This window comes from Scyliorhinus canicula, chromosome 8 (assembly GCF_902713615.1).
Source record: "Scyliorhinus canicula chromosome 8, sScyCan1.1, whole genome shotgun sequence".
Classification (NCBI taxonomy): Eukaryota; Metazoa; Chordata; class Chondrichthyes; order Carcharhiniformes; family Scyliorhinidae; genus Scyliorhinus; species Scyliorhinus canicula.
The window spans coordinates 139,673,153-139,692,366 of record NC_052153.1 but is presented as its reverse complement, the minus strand read 5'-3'; the positions used below and the strand labels follow the sequence as shown (position 1 = coordinate 139,692,366).

Genomic DNA, 19,214 nt, shown 5'->3' with positions numbered 1-19,214 from the left:
TTAATGGATCATTTTCAGGTTGGCAAACTAACTAGTGGAGTCCCACAGGAATCAGTGCTAGGCCTTTAGAATCTATATTAATGAAGGGACCTAGTGCATCGTAGCTAACTTTGCTGATGATCCAAAGATAGGCAGGCATGCAAGTTGTGAGGAGGATACAAAGATTCTGCAAAGGGATATAGATAGGATAAATGAGTTGGAAACATTGGCAGATGGTGCACAATGTGGAAAAATGTAAACAATGTAAATTTTTTCTCCACTTTGGGAGAAAAAATAGAAAAGCAGAATATTCTTTAAATGGAGAGAGAAGCAGAATGTTGTGGTGCAGAGGGACCTAGATGCCCTTGTATATGAAATACAAAACGTGAGCATGTGGTTATATCAATTAATCAGGAAATAAAATTGAGCTATGGCCTTTATTTGAAAGGAAAATGGAGTATAAAAATAGCAAAGGCATGATAGAATTATATAGGACATTGGTGAGACTGCACCTAAAGTACTATGTGCAGTTTTGGTCACCTTACTCAAGGAGGGATACACTTGCATTGGAAGCAGTTCAGAGAAGATTCACTGGGGAAAAGGTTGAGTTAGTTAGGCCTACACTCATTGGAGTTTAGAGGAATGAGGGATGACTTTATTGAAACACATAAGGTCCTGAGGGGGGCTTCTCTCCTTAGCACCGTGGGGAGTGGAATCTAGAACTAGGGACACAGCTTAAAGACAAGGGTCTCCCATTTAGGATGGAGATGAAGAGGAATTTCGTCACTCAGAGGATCGTTAATCTTATGAATTTGTTTTCCCAGAGGGCAGTGAAGGCTTGGTCATTGAATATATTCAAGTCTGAGTTGGACAGATTTGACTCCTGGGGAGTGAAAGTTATGCAGCGCAGGCAGGAAGTGGAAGGCCACAATCAGATCAGCAATGATTTTATTGAATAGTGGAGCAAGCTTAATGGGCAGAGTGGCCTACTCCTGCCCCTACTTCAACAATCTTAGGGGACCTCAGTTTATCATCTCATCCAACAGACTTCATCTCCAATTCCTTCCTGCACTAGAAGTGTTGACTTCTACTTTGTACTCAAATCTCAGTGAAATTTGAAACCCCACTTTCCTGATTCAGAGTCAAGAGCGACACCAATGAGCCACTACTGACACCCAAGGGCAAGACAGGAAAATATAGACGGGGAGAGGGTAAAGCAGATTTACCAGATTGTGGACTAATAACAGAGTAATAATAACGGGGGGGGAAAATCCTTAGAGCTTGGACATTTTAAGCAGAAGGGTTAATTTGATGGCAATCAGACAGATGAACTATATTTAATGTACAAGAAGTGATTTCATCGTCATTACCTGTCTTTCCTGGATTTTGCTTTTTGTTGTTTTCCAGCAAGGGCCTGAAGTTGTTCTTCTGTAGGATGCTGATGCCATTTCAAGCTGCAACAATAAAGTTCCAAAATTATCCACATTCAAAAAGATTTCCTTTCAAACAATCAGCATTATAAATAAAGCAAGCACGCATAAGAAGTGTTCCACTTTGAACAGATGCAATGCTGCAGATTATAGGTCTTCCAACGCTGTCAGTCAATTTGGCCCCAGGCTCAGTCACGATGAACCAAGCACATCTCAAAAAGTCACACAAATCAACCATGTTATTATTGCTACACTGTATTTTCTTTGGGCAGAATTTTCTGGTTTGGTCAGTGCTAGACTCTGACTGAAACCCAGTGTGTAATTCTCCAGCTGCACAGCCGGTTTTTACTCCAGATTTTCAGACACTCTGAAAATCAGCAGCCATGGTTTACGCCGTCACTGTGGGGGAGTGGGGCCTGATAGAGCCAGCAAGGCCAACTCCACAGAGATCGGGGAGCCATCTTTAAAGGGTGCTCCGATCAGCAAAAAAAAGTTAAATTTCCTTTTCTCCCTTTCATTATTTCTTCCACAAGTCCAGTGCTGGACTAGTGGACCAAATTAGAACCTGCATTCTAATTTACTAGAAAGTGGCACAAGAGTCAACCAAGGACAATCATGAACAAAAAACTTTTACGATAGGGAGATGCTAAGAAATTGGATCTGGAAATGGGATCGAAGATGTAGTGAGTAATTTAGGGGTTAGGAAATGAAGGGTAAGAATGCGAGCACTGAGTCAGAGATTTATGCCTACACCTGGCCCGTGTTACATTGTCCCATTCAGATTTAAACTCGGTAACAGAAATAAAACAGGATACCCCTGCTCAGACGGGGTGATCCATGCAAGATCCATTGTCCTCCAGGACACTCTGATCTGACCAACTATTATCCCATTACAGAGTCTGATAGCCTCTTTTGTCTGTAAATTGGAGGTTAATTGCATATTCGTGGAATGGCCCTGTTATTTTGTGTAAACAGGAGTGGGCCAACAAAAGCCGAGATAGTGATGATGAGTTAAAGTCTGGACAAGCCTGTACAGAACCATCCTTGAGGGGCTGGGCGGAGCTTAGAGAGATAAAAGAATCCTGTTCGAACAGGCAAGGTAGAAGTATTTTGAAAAACACCGGGCGAGGTCACTGAAAGCTGCTACAGAGACAGGCTTACGGAAAAGGATCTGAAGGAGCTATACTAACAACAGGAATATATTCTGTAAATGCAAGTATCATTGTTGTCTGCCTAAGTGGATTTGTGAACTGTATGCTCATTTTACGTGCTGTTTAATGGGAAATCGTATGTTAGGGTTCCGAGATGCATGTACGTTGTTTTTGTTGGTTTGAAGTTAAATATTGTTTTTCGTGTTTTAAGAAGGTTTTATTTATAAAAATAATCAAGCCTCATTTCTTATGCAATTATTCCTGGAGCGAATCAATCTTCCCGCAGTCTTAAACTAAAAAAAATTGCGGTTCTGGTCCAGTATCTTGGCCGCTGTTGGGATCTGACCAGGCGTCCGTAACAAATGCAAGTACGAAAAAGGTAAAAACACAAAATGAGAACACATTCTAGAGGCTGGCAGACATACAAAATGGAATTGGAATTATTGACCAATATAAAGTCATAAATTGTGACAGGCATACAAAAATAAAAATGGGAAGAGAGAAGAAATGTCTACCAGCTTCTGCTCACTCTCTCACACTGGCTTTTTCACTTTCCCTCTGAATTCTCAACATTGTCTGTATAACAAATCTGGCATCTGTCACATGCACTTTTTTCTTGTTTCATCTTACTCTTCATCTCCATCGTCATTCAGGGAGCTCTGGTTTTGGTTATCCTACTGTTCCCACTTGGGGAATGTACCTCAAGTGTAGCCCAAACTATCTTCTCTTTTATGAAGAAGAAGATTGCTTATTGTCACGTGTAGGCTTCAAATTAAGTTACTGTGAAAAGCCCCTAGTCGCCACATTCCGGCGCCTGTTCGGGGAGGCTGTTACGGGAATCGAACCGTGCTGCTGGCCTGCTTGGTCTACTTTCAAAGCCAGCAATTTAGCCCTGTGCTAAACAGCCCCTTAAGGCAGGCCACGTTTCAGTTACAGTTATGCCTAGCAATTTTTAATTCCAATTTACCCCACTGAAATTGACCCTCCAATTAAGTATTTTTATTCTCAATCATTTGTTGCTCTTTTATATCAACATTAGGTGCACCCAAGAAATCACCAGAGGGCTGCCACAGTGGGGGCCTCCCCGGGCAATGAGGGGACTATCTGCCCCCATGGGCAGCCTTGCCACCTTCTTGCTGCACGTCATCTCGCTGGCCCAGTGAGCAGTGTGGGGAGGGAACACGTACAGCAGGGAGACTCCAAGACGCAGGAATGGCCGTTGCTGACTGGAGCTGGCACAGAGCGGAAAGGCGACAATGTTTTTACTTTGGGAGCCTTCACAGCACCAGTGTCCCAGGTTCGATTTTGTGCCTGCACGTTCGCCCCGTGTCTGCGTGGGTTTCCTCCGGGAGCTCCAGTTTCCTCCCACATGTCCCGAAAGGTGTGCTGTTAGGGGAATTGGACATTCTGAATTCTCCCTCAGTGTACCCGAACAGGTGTCAGAATGTGGCAACTAGGGGCTTTTCACAGTAACTTTGTTGCAGTGTTAATGTAAGTCTACTGGTGACAGTAATAAAGATTATTAGATTATTATTAGATCAGTATCACACAAATAAGTCAGGGTGGGATAATTCTGTATTTATCTCTTGCAACAAGTCAGTTGTGCTTCAGTTTCAATAGGGCTGGGGTTGCCATTTGATAGCTAGCTCTAGCTTAGAATTCCACTTACTTGCATCGGCCTCATTTTGTTATAGTCAAAGCAAAAGATGTCCGGCATCATCAGGAGGCTTTTGCTTTACTTTGATGCACAGATGCACAGCCTGCCTGATGGCATGAACCAGAGTATCTATTTGGTAGTTGGAATATCACCATTTCACAAAATGGTCCACTCATTTCTGTAACTGCTTCAGGGTCTTACATCCTAATCAAGCAACTGTATGTTTAGGTTGCCTACAATTGCTTCCAGAAATTCATCTTTCACCATACATTGAATGTCAAACACCATTGCAGTTACAATTTCCTGCCAAATATCTAACTCTTATAGTTAAATCTCTACACTCATCTTTTAGCTTTTAGTAAGACAACCAGAACAATAAAAATAGAAAAAGAAACTATCCATTATGTTTTTTTCCAATGTATCTATGTCATGCCTCTTCAAAGAATAAGAGGGTCAGTTATTCTACAAATCCATCACACAAAAATGATTGGGGCAGAAACAAACTACAGATCCATCCAATCTATCTTAATTGACCAGTTTGCAATTCCTGCACCATGTGGGAACTTGAGGACATTTCATGTTTCTTGGGTGACCACATGTGTCTGAAGTGCCTCCAGCTGCTTGAGCTCAAGGGGCAGCTGCTTGTCACTGTAGAGCATCAGGATGGATCAGAGTTTCCTGATTCACATGTTCCACGATGTGGTCACCCCACAAGCTAGAAGAGCTCAGGAGAGTAGATGGGTAGCTAGCTGGAACATCAGGAGGCAGGAAATGCAGCTGTTTTGGGGATGTGCCTCTTTCAAACTGGTACTCAGCACTGAACACTTCTGGGTAATATGACCTTGAAAGAGTGCAGCCCAGCCAAGGGCAACAATGGATAAGAGAAGGGACAAGTGGGAACAGCAGATGTTAGAAATGGAATGGAAATAGGAGATTCCCTAGTTAGAGGAACAGACGGTCGTTTCTGTAACCATCACCAAGAGTCCCTGCATGGTGTGTTGCCTCCTATTGCTAGGATAAAAGATATCATGCACAGCATGCAGAATATTCTACAAGGAGGAGTAAGCCAGAAATTGTGGTATACGTCAGTACCGACGACAGAGGGGACAGGTATTCAGGTCACCCAGTCAGATTCTCAGGAGCTTGTGTGTGTGTGTGTGTGTGTGTGTGTGTGTGTGTGTGTGTGTGTGTATATAGGGGGAAAGAGTTAAAAAGTAAACTTCAAAAGGTATTAATCCCTGGATTACTCCTAGTGTCACATGCGAGTATGAAGATAGGGAGGATCATCTGTGACTTGAGGTATGGCTCAGGAGAGAGGGCTTTAGATTCTTGGACATTGGGACCAATCTGGGGCAGATAGCACCTGTTCATATTGGATGGTTTGCATCTCAACAGGACTGGGACTAATGTTTCGCAGATGGCAAAGAGAGAATATAAAAATAGAACAGCAGCTAACATCAAAGGGAATGCAACAATATTCTACTGGCATGTAAATAGTCAGCAGGTAGCAAAAGGCTGGGTGCGGCCCATTAGTGGCAGAGGGAGTGATATATGTTTAGAGGTGCAGAACACGGCTAGAATACTTAATGAGTGCATTCTATTTGTGTTCACCAAGGAAAAGGATGTTGACAAAATAGCAGTAGAAGCAGAGATCATAGGGAGGATGGATGGGGTGAAAAATGATGGTTAGGTCCCCTGCTTCAGAAAGTGGAAATAGCAGAAGGGCTTTCCATAATCTTTCAAACTGCTTTAGATACAGTGAAAGTATGAGGGGATTAACGAGTTGCAAATGTGACACCCTTGTTAAAGAAGGGGTGTAAGGACATTCTCACCAACTACAGACTAGTCACTTTAACATTAGTTAATGGTTGAACCTCAGAACTGTGTGTGCGTGGGTTTCCTCCGGGTGCTCCGGTTTCCTCCCACAGTCCAAAGATGTGCGGGTTAGGTGGATTGGCCATGCTAAATTGCCCGTAGTGTCCTAAAAAGTAAGGTTAAGGGGGGGGTTGTTGGGTTACGGGTATAGGGTGGATACGTGGGTTTGAGTAGGGTGATCATTGCTCGGCACAACATTGAGGGCCGAAGGGCCTGTTCTGTGCTGTACTGTTCTAAGTTCTAAGTTCTAAGTCCACTGCATATCTCCCTTCTGCCCGAAAAAGCCGTCACCACAACTCTCATTTTTCTATCCATTAAAGAAGTTTGGATCGATTCTGCTACTGTTCCTTTGGTCCAAGTGGCTCTTATTTTGCAGAGAAGCCTAATGTATGGTGAGACAATGGCGAATGGTAATTTCACTAGATTAGTAAACTAGAGGCAGAGGTTAAGGCTCTGGGGACATGGGTTCAAATCCCATCATGGCATCTGATGGAATTTAAATTAAAGTAATAAAAACAGAATTCAAAGCTAGTCTCATTAATGTTGACCATGAAGTCATTGTCCATTGTCATAAAAAAAACAATCTAGTTCACTGTTGTTTTTTTAGGAAAGAAATTTGCCTTACCTGGTCTGGCCTTAATGTGACTCCAGACGTACAGCAATGTGGTTGATTCTTAACTGTCCGCTGATATGGCCTAGCAAGCCACTCAGTTGTATTAAACTGTGATAAAGTCTAAAAGGAATGAAACCTAGGACATAGAAACAACAATGCCAAATCCAGCCCTGTTAACCCTGCAGGTTATCCTTACTAACATCTGGGGCTTATGCCAAAATTGGGAGAACTGTCCCACAGACTAGTCAAGCAACAGCCTGACATAGTCAAACTCATCGAACTATACTTCACAGCTAATGCCCAGGAACCACCAACACAATGCCTGGCCTGTGGGGCAGGACATACCCATCAGAGGTGCTGGTTATACAGTCAGGAGGGAGTTGCTCCGAGTCATCAACATTGATTCCACATGAGGTCTCATGGCATTAGGTCAACATATAACATATGGGAAAGGAAACCTTCTGCTTGCTACCATGTACTGTCCCTCCATAGCTGATAAATCAGTACTCCTCAATGTTGACTACCAATTGGAGGAAGCACTGAGGGTGGCAGGGTACAGAATGTACTGTGTGTGTGAGATATCAACGTCCATCACCAAGATGGTTCAAGCACCACTACTGGCCGAGCCCTAAAAGCATAGCTGCTAGATTGGCTCCGCGGCAGGTAGTGAGCAAACAAAGAAGAGGGAAACCTTCTTGGATCTTGGCCTGACCAATCTACCTGCCATAGATGTTATGTACCGATGACAGTACTTGAAAATGAAAAATGAAATGAAAATCGCTTATTGTCACGAGTAGGCTACAATTAAGTTACTGTGAAAAGCCCCTAGTCGCCACATTCCGGCGCCTGTCCGGGCAGGCTGGTACGGGAATTGAACCGTGCTGCTGGCCTGCTTGGTCTGCTTTAAAAGCCAGTGATTTAGCTCAGTGAGCTAAACCAGCCTTGGAGGAGTGATGGTCAAATAGTCCTTGTGGAGACTGAGTCCCAGCTGCATATTAAGCATTCCTCCTTCATGTTGTGTGGTCCAACACTGTACTGAATGGGATAGATTTCAAGCAGATTCAATAGATCAAAAAATTGGACATCCACGAGCTGCTGCTCATGGCCCAAAGATTATATTCAACCACAATCTGTAACCTCATGGCATATCCCCCAACTCTGCTATTACCATCAAGCCGGGGATTAATCCTGGTTCAATAAAATGCACAGGAGTGAAATGCAGAAGCAGCATCAGGCACACATAAAAATGAGGTGTCAACCTGGTGAAGCTGTAACTCAAGACTACTTGCATTCAAACACCAAAGTGATAGACCCAAGCGATCCCACAACCAACAGATCAGATCCTAGCTCTGAAATCCTGCCACATCCAGTTATGAATGGTGGTGGAACTATTATATAACTAAACAGGAGGAGGAAGCTCCACAAATATCCCCATCCTTAATAATGGGGTATCAGAGTCCATCAGTGCTAAAGACAAGGCAACAATCTTCAGAGAGAAGTGCTGAGTGGATGATCCACCTCGGCCTCCTACTGAGGTCTCCACCATCACAGATGTCAGTCTTCAGCCAATTCGATTCACTCCAAATGATATCAAGAGTCTGATGACTGAACTGGAAACTCCAAAAGCTATGGGCCCTGACAACATTCCAACAACAGTACTGAAGAAATGCGCTCCAGAACTGGCCGTGCCCCTGGCCAAGATTTTCCAGTACTGCTACAGCACTGATATCTACTGGGTGATGTGGAAACCTGCCCACATACATCCTATCCACAAAAAGCAGGATAAATCAATATCTAACTTAGCCAAAGCCCCATCAGACTACTGTCAGCCATCAGGAAAATGATGGCAGCGTTGTGAACAGTGCTATCAAACTGCACTTACTCAGCAATAATCTGCTCACTGATGTTGAGCTTACATTCCATCAGGGCCACTCAGCTCCAGACCTCATTATAGCCTTGGTTCAAACGTGGACAAAAGAGCTGAACTTAAGTGGTGAGGTGACTGTCCTTGCCAGCAGCATTTGACCGTGCGCAGCATCAAGGAGCTATAGCGAAACTGTAGTCAATAGGAATCAAGAGGAAACCTCTCCAATAGTCGAAGTCATACCTACACAAAACAAGATGGTTGTGGTTGTTGGAAGTCAATCATCTCAGTCCAAGGACATTTTATTTTACTAATTTACGGGATGTAGGCATCGTTAGCTAAGCCAGCAATTATAGCCCATCCTAACTTCCCCCGAGAAGACGAGATGTCTTGTTGAACTGCTGCAGTCCATGTGGTGTATGTATACCCACAGTGCTGTTAAAGGAGGGAGTTTCAGACTTCGAAACAGCAAGTGAAGTAATGGTGATATAATTCTAAGTCAGGGAGGTGAATGATTTGAAGGGGGATTTCCAGGTTGTGGTGTTCCCGTGCATCTGCTACCCTGTCCTTCCAGATGGTAACGGTCATGGGTTTGGAAGGTGCTGCTGAAGGAACGTTGCTGAGTTCACGCAGTGCATCTTGTAGATAGTACACACTGTTGCTACAGTGCGTCGGTGGTGGAGGGAGCAAATATTTGTGGAAGGGGTGCAATCAAGTGGGCTGTTTAGTCCTGGATGGTGTTGAGCCCGAGTACTGTCAGAGCTACACTCATCCAGGCAAGTCAACAGTATTCCATCACACTCCAGACTTGTGCCTTGTAGATGGTGGACAGGCTTTGGAAGTCAGGAAGCGACTTACGCACTTCAGGATTCCTAGCCCCTGACCTGCTTTTATAGCCGCAGCTAGTCGTTCATTTTCTAGTCAACAGTAACCCCCAGGACATTGATCATGAGTGATTCAGCGATGGTAATGCCATTGACTATCATGTGCCGATGGTTAGATTCTCTCTTATTGGAGATGGATCATCCATTCAGCACTTCTGGCTGAAGATTGTTGCGAATGCTTCAGCCTTGCATTTTGCATTAATGTGCTGGGGTCCTCCATCATTGAGGATGGGGATGAAGCTTCTTCCTCCAATGAGTTGTTTAATTGTCCACCACCATTCACACACGACTGGATGTGGTGGGACTGCACAGCTTAGATCTGCTCTGTTGATTGTGGAATCACTAAGTTCTGCCTATTACTTGTTGCTTATGCTGTTTGGTACACAAGGGGTCCTGTTTTGTCGCTTCACCAGGTTGACACCTCATTTTTAGTATGTGTGGTGTTGCTCCTGGCATTCCCTTCTGCATTGAACATCACTGCAGAGTTCCCCAAGGTAGTATCCTAGGCCCAACCATCTTCAATTGCTTCATCAATTATCTGCCTTCCTGAGGTCAGAACTAGAGATGTTCGCTGCTGACTACACCTCGTCCTGTATCATTTGCGACTCCTCAGATACTGAACCAGTCCGTGTCCATACGAGACAAGATCACAATAGTCAGGCTTGGGCTAATAAGTAGCAGTAGCAGGACTTAGAATCAGTGATAATCAGGGAACAACAATATATTTACAACTGAGGGTGATGTGTGATTTGGAGGGAAATCTGCCGGTGGAGGTGCTTCCATGTGTCTGCTATCCTTTGTTCTTCTAGGTGATAGAAGTCGCCCATTTGGAAGGTGCTGTTGAAAGAGCCTTGGCAAGTTGTTGCTTGGTACATACTGCTGTCACCGTGCACTAATGGTGAAGGCAGTAACCAGCAAGGTCTTGCACAGGGTTCTGATCAAGCCAGCTACTTCGCCCTGACTGGTATCAAGCTACGAGTACTGTTGGAACTGCACTCATCCAAATTAGTGGGAAATATTCAAACACACTACTGATTTGTGCCTCATCGATGGGGGACAGGATTTGGGGAGTCCGCCCGAGGCCTCCCGAGCTTCGTTCAACTCCCTCTCTCTCCCCCACGCCTCCCTCCGCCTCAGAGTAAATTAAACAGGAGGCCAGGTGCTGCCTCCAAGGTCTGGCTCAGCCACATCCAATCATCACCCCGCCTCCCCATCAACTTGTTGTAGTTGCTCTGAGCTCTCACGCTGCTTTTGGTTTGTCCAATCGCAGGCTTGTTCCTTCTTGCAGAAGCTCTCTGGTGAGCTATTAGCAGCCAAACGCATGGAGAAGCCTGCCTGCCATTGGATGATCAAGCTTGCAGCGTTTTTAAAAATTATGTTCATGAAGTCTTCAACGGCCGACTCCAACAATGTGGTGGGCTGCATCAAAGAGCCTTGTGTAAGGAGGCTGGACAACTCTGCTCTAAGACCTCTGCATTTCTCCAATTCTGGATTAATTCCCATCATCTATTAAAAATGTATTTTAAATGCTTTTAGTAAACTATCAAAAAAATAATAAAAGGCCAAATGGTTAGAGGATTCCACTAGGACTTGGGCCCCATTGTCAAGATGATTACCCAGCCACTCTATACAACACACAAAAGAAATGACTAGCTCAAGATTACGCCCATTGCCAGTGTCAAAAACTGCTTCTATTTCTAGTTTGTGACTAGCATTATAATTAAAAGCATTCACACACCTTATAGCAGTTATAATTGGTTCCATGCAAAATTAATCGTCTGCTTCTGCAGAGAACACAGAGTACTTACACAACTCACACACTTGTTCAGGGTGGAGAAATCCTACTGATGCAGATTTGTGAAGAAGCCGGAATCTAGAGATTGCCAGACAAACTGTTGACTGCCTGGGGCCTACTTGTAGTTGGATCTACAATGGTAACTAAAGCTCGCTTTCAAATTATCTGAGGTGTTTGGATTGACAAAAGTAGTCAAAAGCAAGACTTAGACATCTGATGTTGCCATGACTTCACAGTGACAAGTCATTTCATTTATAACAGCTTGATATATGGAGAAGAGGTTTCCTGGACTGTGCTCGCATCCTCCTCTACTGTACGCAATACAAGGGTTAATCATATCTTCAAAGAGCTATGGAGTTTATCAACAACCTCTTGGTCCCAACTATATGCCATTTGGTGTAACAAATAAAGTAAAGTTAGACCTTCACAATACCACTAAACATTCAGAACTGATTGCATGAAGTAGTTGTGCTGCAAACATACATCACTACCCGATTCTGGAAAAGGGAAACAAAGGAGATGGATTCTTAAACATCAGGAGTGGGCAATAAACTAGCATCACAGAGGCCAGGATTTAGACAAACTACAAGCAAACAATTGTAAGCAAGAATACAGATCAACCACATTTAAAGCACTTTTTAAAACAGGGATGCAATCTCATTGACCTTCTACGTGCAGGATACACTGCAAATCAAACATTGGCCTCAAGCAACAAGATAATTGTCTGAATTGCATATTGATTGTTCCAGGTTAGGTTTCTTTCTTGATCTTAGCATCAATAAAAGTTTTCGAATGAATGGTAATAATTATCACCTTGTTATCCGTAAGAATGCTATATATGTTTGACTAGCTAATAATTTGCGTTCGATTTACCTCTTGAAAAAGAATGATAAGAAATCAGGTGACAAACATTAACTAATCCAAATTTGTAACAAACATCGTACTCCAAGGGCAAGCAAGGCGATAACCACTAACATTAGTTTAAAAAAGATCCTATACAAAAGAGCATTTGATTCAGTTACAATTCCTATGAGAACCAACACAAGATAACTCATTACTCACTCCCGTACCAGCACACTACAGTGTATATATAATAGAAACCGAGGTCAAAAATTGTCAGAAACAAAATACTCAGGAATGCTGAACAAAGGGTGAATTTTGAAACAAAGACCAGTAAGGAAGGTGTCCAACAGTATGTTAAACAGTGCCAGGAAGGTTTAACACAGGATTAAACATAAAAATACACATTTGAATGCAGAATTCTCAACTCAAGAAGCTCAAAACAATACATCCTGTCTTGGTGCAGACAAATAGGAGTGCATTGATCCCCCTCTGTTTCACACCACCACCACCAAGTGTGCCTTCCAAGAGAATTTTTTTGGGCCTTCCTTCTCTCTCGGAATTTTGTTCCTTTGAGTCTCTTGCCGTGGTAATAACCAAGAGTCCCATGAAAATCAATCTGCAAGTAACCTGCTCAATGCATTTATTCTGCTTGAATCAGGACAGTGACTAACAGCAGGTAGTCACTATGAAGCCTTTTATTGTCCTGCCAGACATATACACAATCTACACAAGCACACTGGCTATTGATCAGGAACACCAAATTCTTTGTGCCCCCCTCATCCTTAGCATGGAAAAGCAAAGGATGACTGCAACATCACCACTACCACCTTGATCAAGAACCACACACACACACACACACACACACACACACACACACACACACACACACACACACACACACACACACACACACACCCCCCCCCCCCCCACCCCCACCCCCACCCCCACCCCCACCCCCACCCCCACCCCCACCCCCACCCCCACCCCCACCCCCACCCCCACACTCCACTTCATTCCCCTTTTAAATGTTATTTTTCTGTATTACCTTCCAGTTTGGAGAAAATGTTCAACATGCAGAATGTCAACTTATGGTCTTGACATTATTTCCTAACTGCTGAATGCTGCGAAAGCTTTCTGTTTTAGATTACAAACATCTGCAATATTGTTCTCAAGACCTCTTTTCAGGTCAATCTTAAACCTTAAAAAAGGAGCATGGTTTCCCATATTAAGAAATGATACACAGTAATCTAATTAGGGAAAAAGAGAAACACACTGCCCAAATAACACTTGAGCAAATTTCCTCTTACATGATGTAAATAGTCTGACAAAAAGATCATCGTCTCAAAATCAGATACACAAATATGAGCTACAAATAGAAAAACAGTTGTCCCATTATGCCCCAATAGAAAATAATGCCCATACCTTCCATTACAAAGCAACCAGCGAGCAAATGAGTAGTGAGGTGTGATCTTCTGTATGATACTGGCCATTACCATAGTAACCACCAATTGCACACCTATAATACCCTGGAAGGGAAAGAAGTCAGCATGAACCATATGTCAAAGTTTTTAAATTGCTCAGATAATATTTCTTAAATTAATTGTATTTCAGCAACCAAAGGATTTCAGGTGTATTCATGCAATAAGTAAGCACATAATATCAAACTGCTAATCACCTTAAAATTAAATTACTTAGTTCCTGCAGGATAATGGCTACCCTAATCAGATCATTTTGTGCTGTATATCACCCAAAGTCATGGGATGCGCCCATGATCCTGACAAGTGCACAATCTACCTCAGATTACCCTGGAAGGGCAAGGTATCTCAAAACTGACAGCAACAGGCAAAGCTAGTTGTTTCACGCTGCTACTTTGCAGTAGAACACAAGTGGTATTTGCCACTAACAGCCAAAAAGACATTCTGCCTATCATGCAAATGAGTAATTTGGTATATGAATTTCCATGCTAGTGTGATGCTAGATATGTAGGCCATACATCCAAAAGACTGACAGATCGTTATCAAACAGCATGCCCCAGCCGCTGTTCACAATGGGCAAGGTACAATGTGTACCCAACCAGCCCATCGAAACAGTGCCCCACATTAGACGTGATTCTGCAAATGGACATTTGCTAAATAATCCTCCGTGTGATAAGAATAAAGCTGACAGCCAATTTAGGATAGGCAGCGTGGTGCATTTACATGTATTGGAAGCTACATTTGTTAATATACAGTGTCCTGCTCTTTACAGGCAGAGTTTAGCTGCTTGGTTTAAATTTCAAACAATGCTTGGCAGTTAACTGTCAGACACAACCAACTGGTGCATTCTTCATGGAAAAGCCTCCACCAATTAGTGTCTACTTGCCAACAAATCAGCACTCTCTTCTCATACATAAATTTGTTGTCTCCCTTGGATTTGTATTCTTGCGTAATGTCCTGATGAGTGCAAGAAAAGCTTTGACAAAAACAAAATGGCCCTTTTTTCCACCAATGCTTAAGTTCTGCACCACCAAACAATTATGTTAATGATAATTCTTAAATTTGGGTGACAATTTTGCCTTTACCATTCAGTAACGCCCATATCCTGTGAATGTGTAAACTAAAAAATAAATAGAAATTGGATTATTCTTCAGAAGAACACAGATTACTATGTTATCTGACAAAAGTATTTAAAATTATGAAAGGATGAGTCAAGTTGCATACAAACAGACTATTTCCATTAGTTGAGGAACAAAGACTCAGAGATGCAAGATTGAACGCAAAATATTTTGAGCAGAAAAAAGTTCTTCGAACACAAAGCCGAGAGGTTTTGGCTTTCACCTCCAACATTAGTGGTTAAGGCAGAAACAATACCAACATTCAGGATTAGATTGCATAGCAAACGAAGGAAAAAGGATGAGAACCATTTTCTGATGTGAAAAATAAATACTAACTCAATCTTGGTCTGGACGACTTGTTTTTGTGTGGCAACTCCTTTTTTCCTCCTCAAATACAAATGAACGATGTTACATATATCTACTTTTCACATGTTGTAGACTTGTAATCAGATCACTCTTAAATTGGCAGCTTCTGGGGGGCTGTTTCAGACTTCTGATATAAATGATAGTTAAATGCAATTTTACAGTTACCTTGTATGACAGACTTTTTGGTTGGCAGAAGGATGAATTTCAGGATTGCAAGCCATATATCTGGCAACATGCTTCTATTTTTATTCTCCTTGCAGCCAGGGTCAAATTCCTCCATACTCTTGAAAATATTGTAAACTTAACTTCTTCCCAGTCTGTGATTTCTTAGTTGGAAACTATACTTTATCCCAGCCATAGCCCTCTCTTTTCACTACCTGTTCCCAGGAGCTATCTTTTCCCTGATGATGTCACCTTCCATACCAGGGCTTCCAAAATGTCTTCCTTTTTCCTCAACCAAGGGTTCCATTCCACTGTAGGCGACCGTGCCCTTGACCATGTTCATCAAATTTCTCACGCTTCTTCCGTTCCTCTTTTCATCAACCTCCAGTCCACCAGCACCCGCATTCAATAGAGCATCCTCAGCCATTTACGTCACCTCCAGCATGATTCCACCACCAAAGATCCTCCCCCTTCCTTTCAGCATTTCAAAAGGACCTACTTTATGGTTACTAATTACCACCCCTCGCTCTTTCCCACATACCAAAAGGACCTACTTTACGATTGTCAATTACCACCCTCCCGCCACTCCTTCCCACATGCAAGCATAGGAGATACAACACATGCCTCTTCACCTCCTTCCTTCCCAAACCCAAGGCTCCAACACTGCTAGTTAAAACAGCATATTACTTGTACTTCTTTCAATTTAGCACACTGCATTCACTATTACTGTGGTTGTGGTCATCTGTACATTTGGATGCCTAAATGTAGACTGGATGATTGCTTTGCCTGACCACAGTTTAATCCACAAGGCCAACCCTAAGTTTCCAGACACTTGGCAATTTTATTTTTCCCCCTACGTTCACTCTGACCTCTGCCGTTTACATGGCTCCACTGAAGCTCAGAATCTCGAGGAATAAAGCATCATCTTTCAATTAGCCACTTCATGGTCTCTTGGACTCAATATTTGGTTCAAGAACATAAAAACATCACAACTGCTCCCTATTATTTTACTGTTCAGAGGACACAGGATATGATTCTGCTATGGTCATTCACAGCCAGATCCATCTCTTGTTCCTTTCCGACCTCTTTTTGCCTCATGGATCATCTCTTTGCCTTTTAATGACTCCTGTCTTCCACAGGCCTAAATTTTTGTTCTTTCCTCTCCCATCCCACACCAATGCATTTCCTTAAAATTACTCGAGCTCTTAACATTTTGATGAAAGATCATTGACCTTGTCAACTGACCTGAGACCATAAGACCATAAGACATAGGAGCAGAACTAGGCCACTCAGCCCATAGAGTCTGCTCCACCATGCAATCATGGCTGATATTTTTCTCATCCCCACTCTCTGCCTTCTCCTCATAACCCCCGATTCCCTGATTAATCAAGAACCGATCTATCTCTGTCTAAAAGACGCTCAAATGATTTGGCCTCCACTGCATTCAGCGGCAAGGAGTTCTACAGATTCACCACCCTCTGGCTGAAGAAATTCATCCTTATCTCTGTTTTAAAGGATCATCCCTTCAGTCTGAGATGGTCCCTCCTGGTTCTAGTTTTTCCGATTAGCAGAAACATTCTCTCCACGTCCACTCTCTCCAGGCCTCGGTATCTTGTATGTTTCAATGAGATCCCTCCTTATACTTCCAAACTGCAATGAGTACAGACCCCAAGTCCTCAAACAGTCCTCATATGACAGGTTCTTAATTCCAGGGATCATTCTTGTAAACCTCCTCTGGACCCTTTTCAAGGCCAGCACATCCTTCCTTAGATAAGGGGCCCAAAACTGCTCACAATATTCCACATGGGTCTGACCAGAGCCTTACACTGCCTCAGAAGTACATCCCTGCTCTTGTATTCTAGTCCTCTCAACATGAATGCTAACACTGTATTTGCCTTCCTAACTGCTGACTGAGCCTGCACGTTAACCTAAAGAGAATCTTGAACAATTAAGTATTTCCAGCATTTTCAGTGTTGCCTCAAAAGCAGTTATCTGGCTCCAAAATGTTTTGGGGTATCTGAGGTGCTAACACTTTATGTGTGGAAATTATTTTAAGAAGCAATTTTGTACTACATAGAATTTACAGTGCAGAAGGAGGCCATTCGGCCCATCGAGTCTGCATCGGCTCCAGGAAAGAGCACCCTACCCAAGGTTAACACCTCCACCCTATCCCAATAACCCAGTAACCCCACCCAACACTAAGGGCAATTTTGGACACCAAGGGCAATTTATCATGGCCAATCCACCTAACCTGCACATCTTTGGACTGTGGGAGGAAACCGGAGCACCCGGAGGAAACCCACGCACACACGGGAAGGATGTACAGACTCCGCACAGAAAGTGACCCAAGCCAGAATCGAACCTGGGACCCTGGAGCTGTGAAGCGATTGTGCTATCCACAATGCTACCGTGCTGCCCCTAAATGGGGCCCCTAAACTAGATGGACAAGGGCAGGAAATCAGGCTTCACTCAATTTCAAATTGGAAGCAAGCTTTAAATTTGTACTAGACCTTCTCAGCAAAGTGAAATCATTGATCAACACACCCCAATCATTTGGGTGATATGGTGGGACTGTCATATGAGGAGAGACTAAATTGGTTAGGATTGTACTCACTGGAGTTTAGAAGAGTGAGAGGGATCTCCTAGAAACTCACAAAAGTCTAACAGGGTGAGACAGGGTAGATTCAGAAATAATGTTCCCAATTGTGCTGGGAGTCCAGAACGAGGGGTCAGAGTTTAAGGATAAGGGGTAAACCTTTTAGGACTGAGGTGATGAGAAATTGCCTCACCCAGAGTGTGGGGAATCTGTGGAATTCGCTACCACAGAAAGTAGCTGATGCCAAAACGCTGTGTAATTTCAAGAAGGAATTAGATACAGCTCTTGGGGCTAAAAGGATCAAGGGATATGGCAAAAAGGAGAGATCAGGGTATTGAACTCGATGATCAGTCATGATCATAATGAATGGCAGAGCAGGCTTGAAGGGCCGAACCACCGCCTCCACCTGCTTCTAATTTTTATCAAGCACAACAGTACAGCAGTAGCATCAATGTACCCGAATGACACTCAGTGAACCCCATGGACAATTCACTTTAACGTGGACTCCACCCCACCTACTTGTTTCCTGATGTAAAGTTTTGCCCCAATAAAACAACGATCCATAAAAGTAAAAAAGCAACGTATTGTGAATGGCTTGTCCTTTTTAAAAACATCTTTACTATTTCATTCTGGTCTACTGTCAGCTGCAGTGCCCAGAAGCAGATCCAGGCGATTCACTGGTCAACAGGTCTCCAATGGGATGGCAGGAGTGAGGGGACGCAGTTAAAAAACAGAACATTCTTTCTACAGACGTGAATTAACCGATCCCGGGGTGCAAAGGAGGATCCGCCCTGGCACCCTCCTGGGGTTAAAATGTGAGTCGCCCTTTGGTGTATCCCAGCCTGAGACAGGTTGATGAGCAGCTTCGGCTGAGTGAGACCCATCCCGGCCTGGCCGCAGCCACGATCGCACTCACCATGTTACCGAACACCTCAGCTGCAGGAAGGCCAATGAACAGACCGCCGGGACGCGCCCTGCCCACGCTGCGTTCATATATATGTATATAAGCGCCGTCCCACAATCTAAACCGGTTTGAAGTAACCGACCGCCGCCATGGCTCAACCTCCAATCCCGGCAGAGGTCATGAAGGACCTGGGCTACACATGTCCTCCCCTTCCTCCTGCCGCCTGACAAAAAGAAAAACAATTTCTCTTCGCGCGGAAACAAAAACGGCTAAACTACTCGCACCGACAGGACGATTTTTTTGTAAAGTTCGTATCAGTAACGTTAGCGCTCGCAGGACCTCAAAGAGCTGTGTTCCGCGAAATTTAATTGATGGGTACAAAGTGCCGACGTGGCTTATCAGGGATATGACTAGTCTCCTTTTCCGCTGGCGCCAAAAAGTGAGAAAGGACCCCATGAGCTCCCACCGGCCGCCATCTTGGTAAAGGGGCTGCTTGTACTGC

The 19,214-nt window shown here is 43.5% G+C and overlaps 1 protein-coding gene across 8 annotated transcripts in view; it reads right to left on the bottom strand.

Annotated features, from left to right (window-relative positions):
* Positions 1 to 18,920, bottom strand: part of tmem161b (transmembrane protein 161B) — an 81,692-nt gene extending 62,772 nt beyond the window's left edge. For 3 of the 8 annotated variants that reach the window (XM_038805323.1, XM_038805326.1, XM_038805328.1), the window contains exons 1-3: positions 18,725 to 18,920; positions 13,514 to 13,617; positions 1,350 to 1,433 (exon numbers count right to left, since the gene is read on the bottom strand). In XM_038805323.1, coding sequence (XP_038661251.1) covers positions 1,350 to 1,433; positions 13,514 to 13,617; positions 18,725 to 18,727 — 191 coding nt within the window. In that variant the 5' untranslated portion in view covers positions 18,728 to 18,920. Of the gene's footprint in view, positions 1 to 1,349; positions 1,434 to 13,513; positions 13,618 to 18,724 lie in introns of those variants that run through there. The other 5 variants (XM_038805327.1, XM_038805324.1, XM_038805325.1 and 2 more) reach the window with 5 other exon arrangements.
* Positions 18,921 to 19,214: the final 294 nt, after the last annotated feature.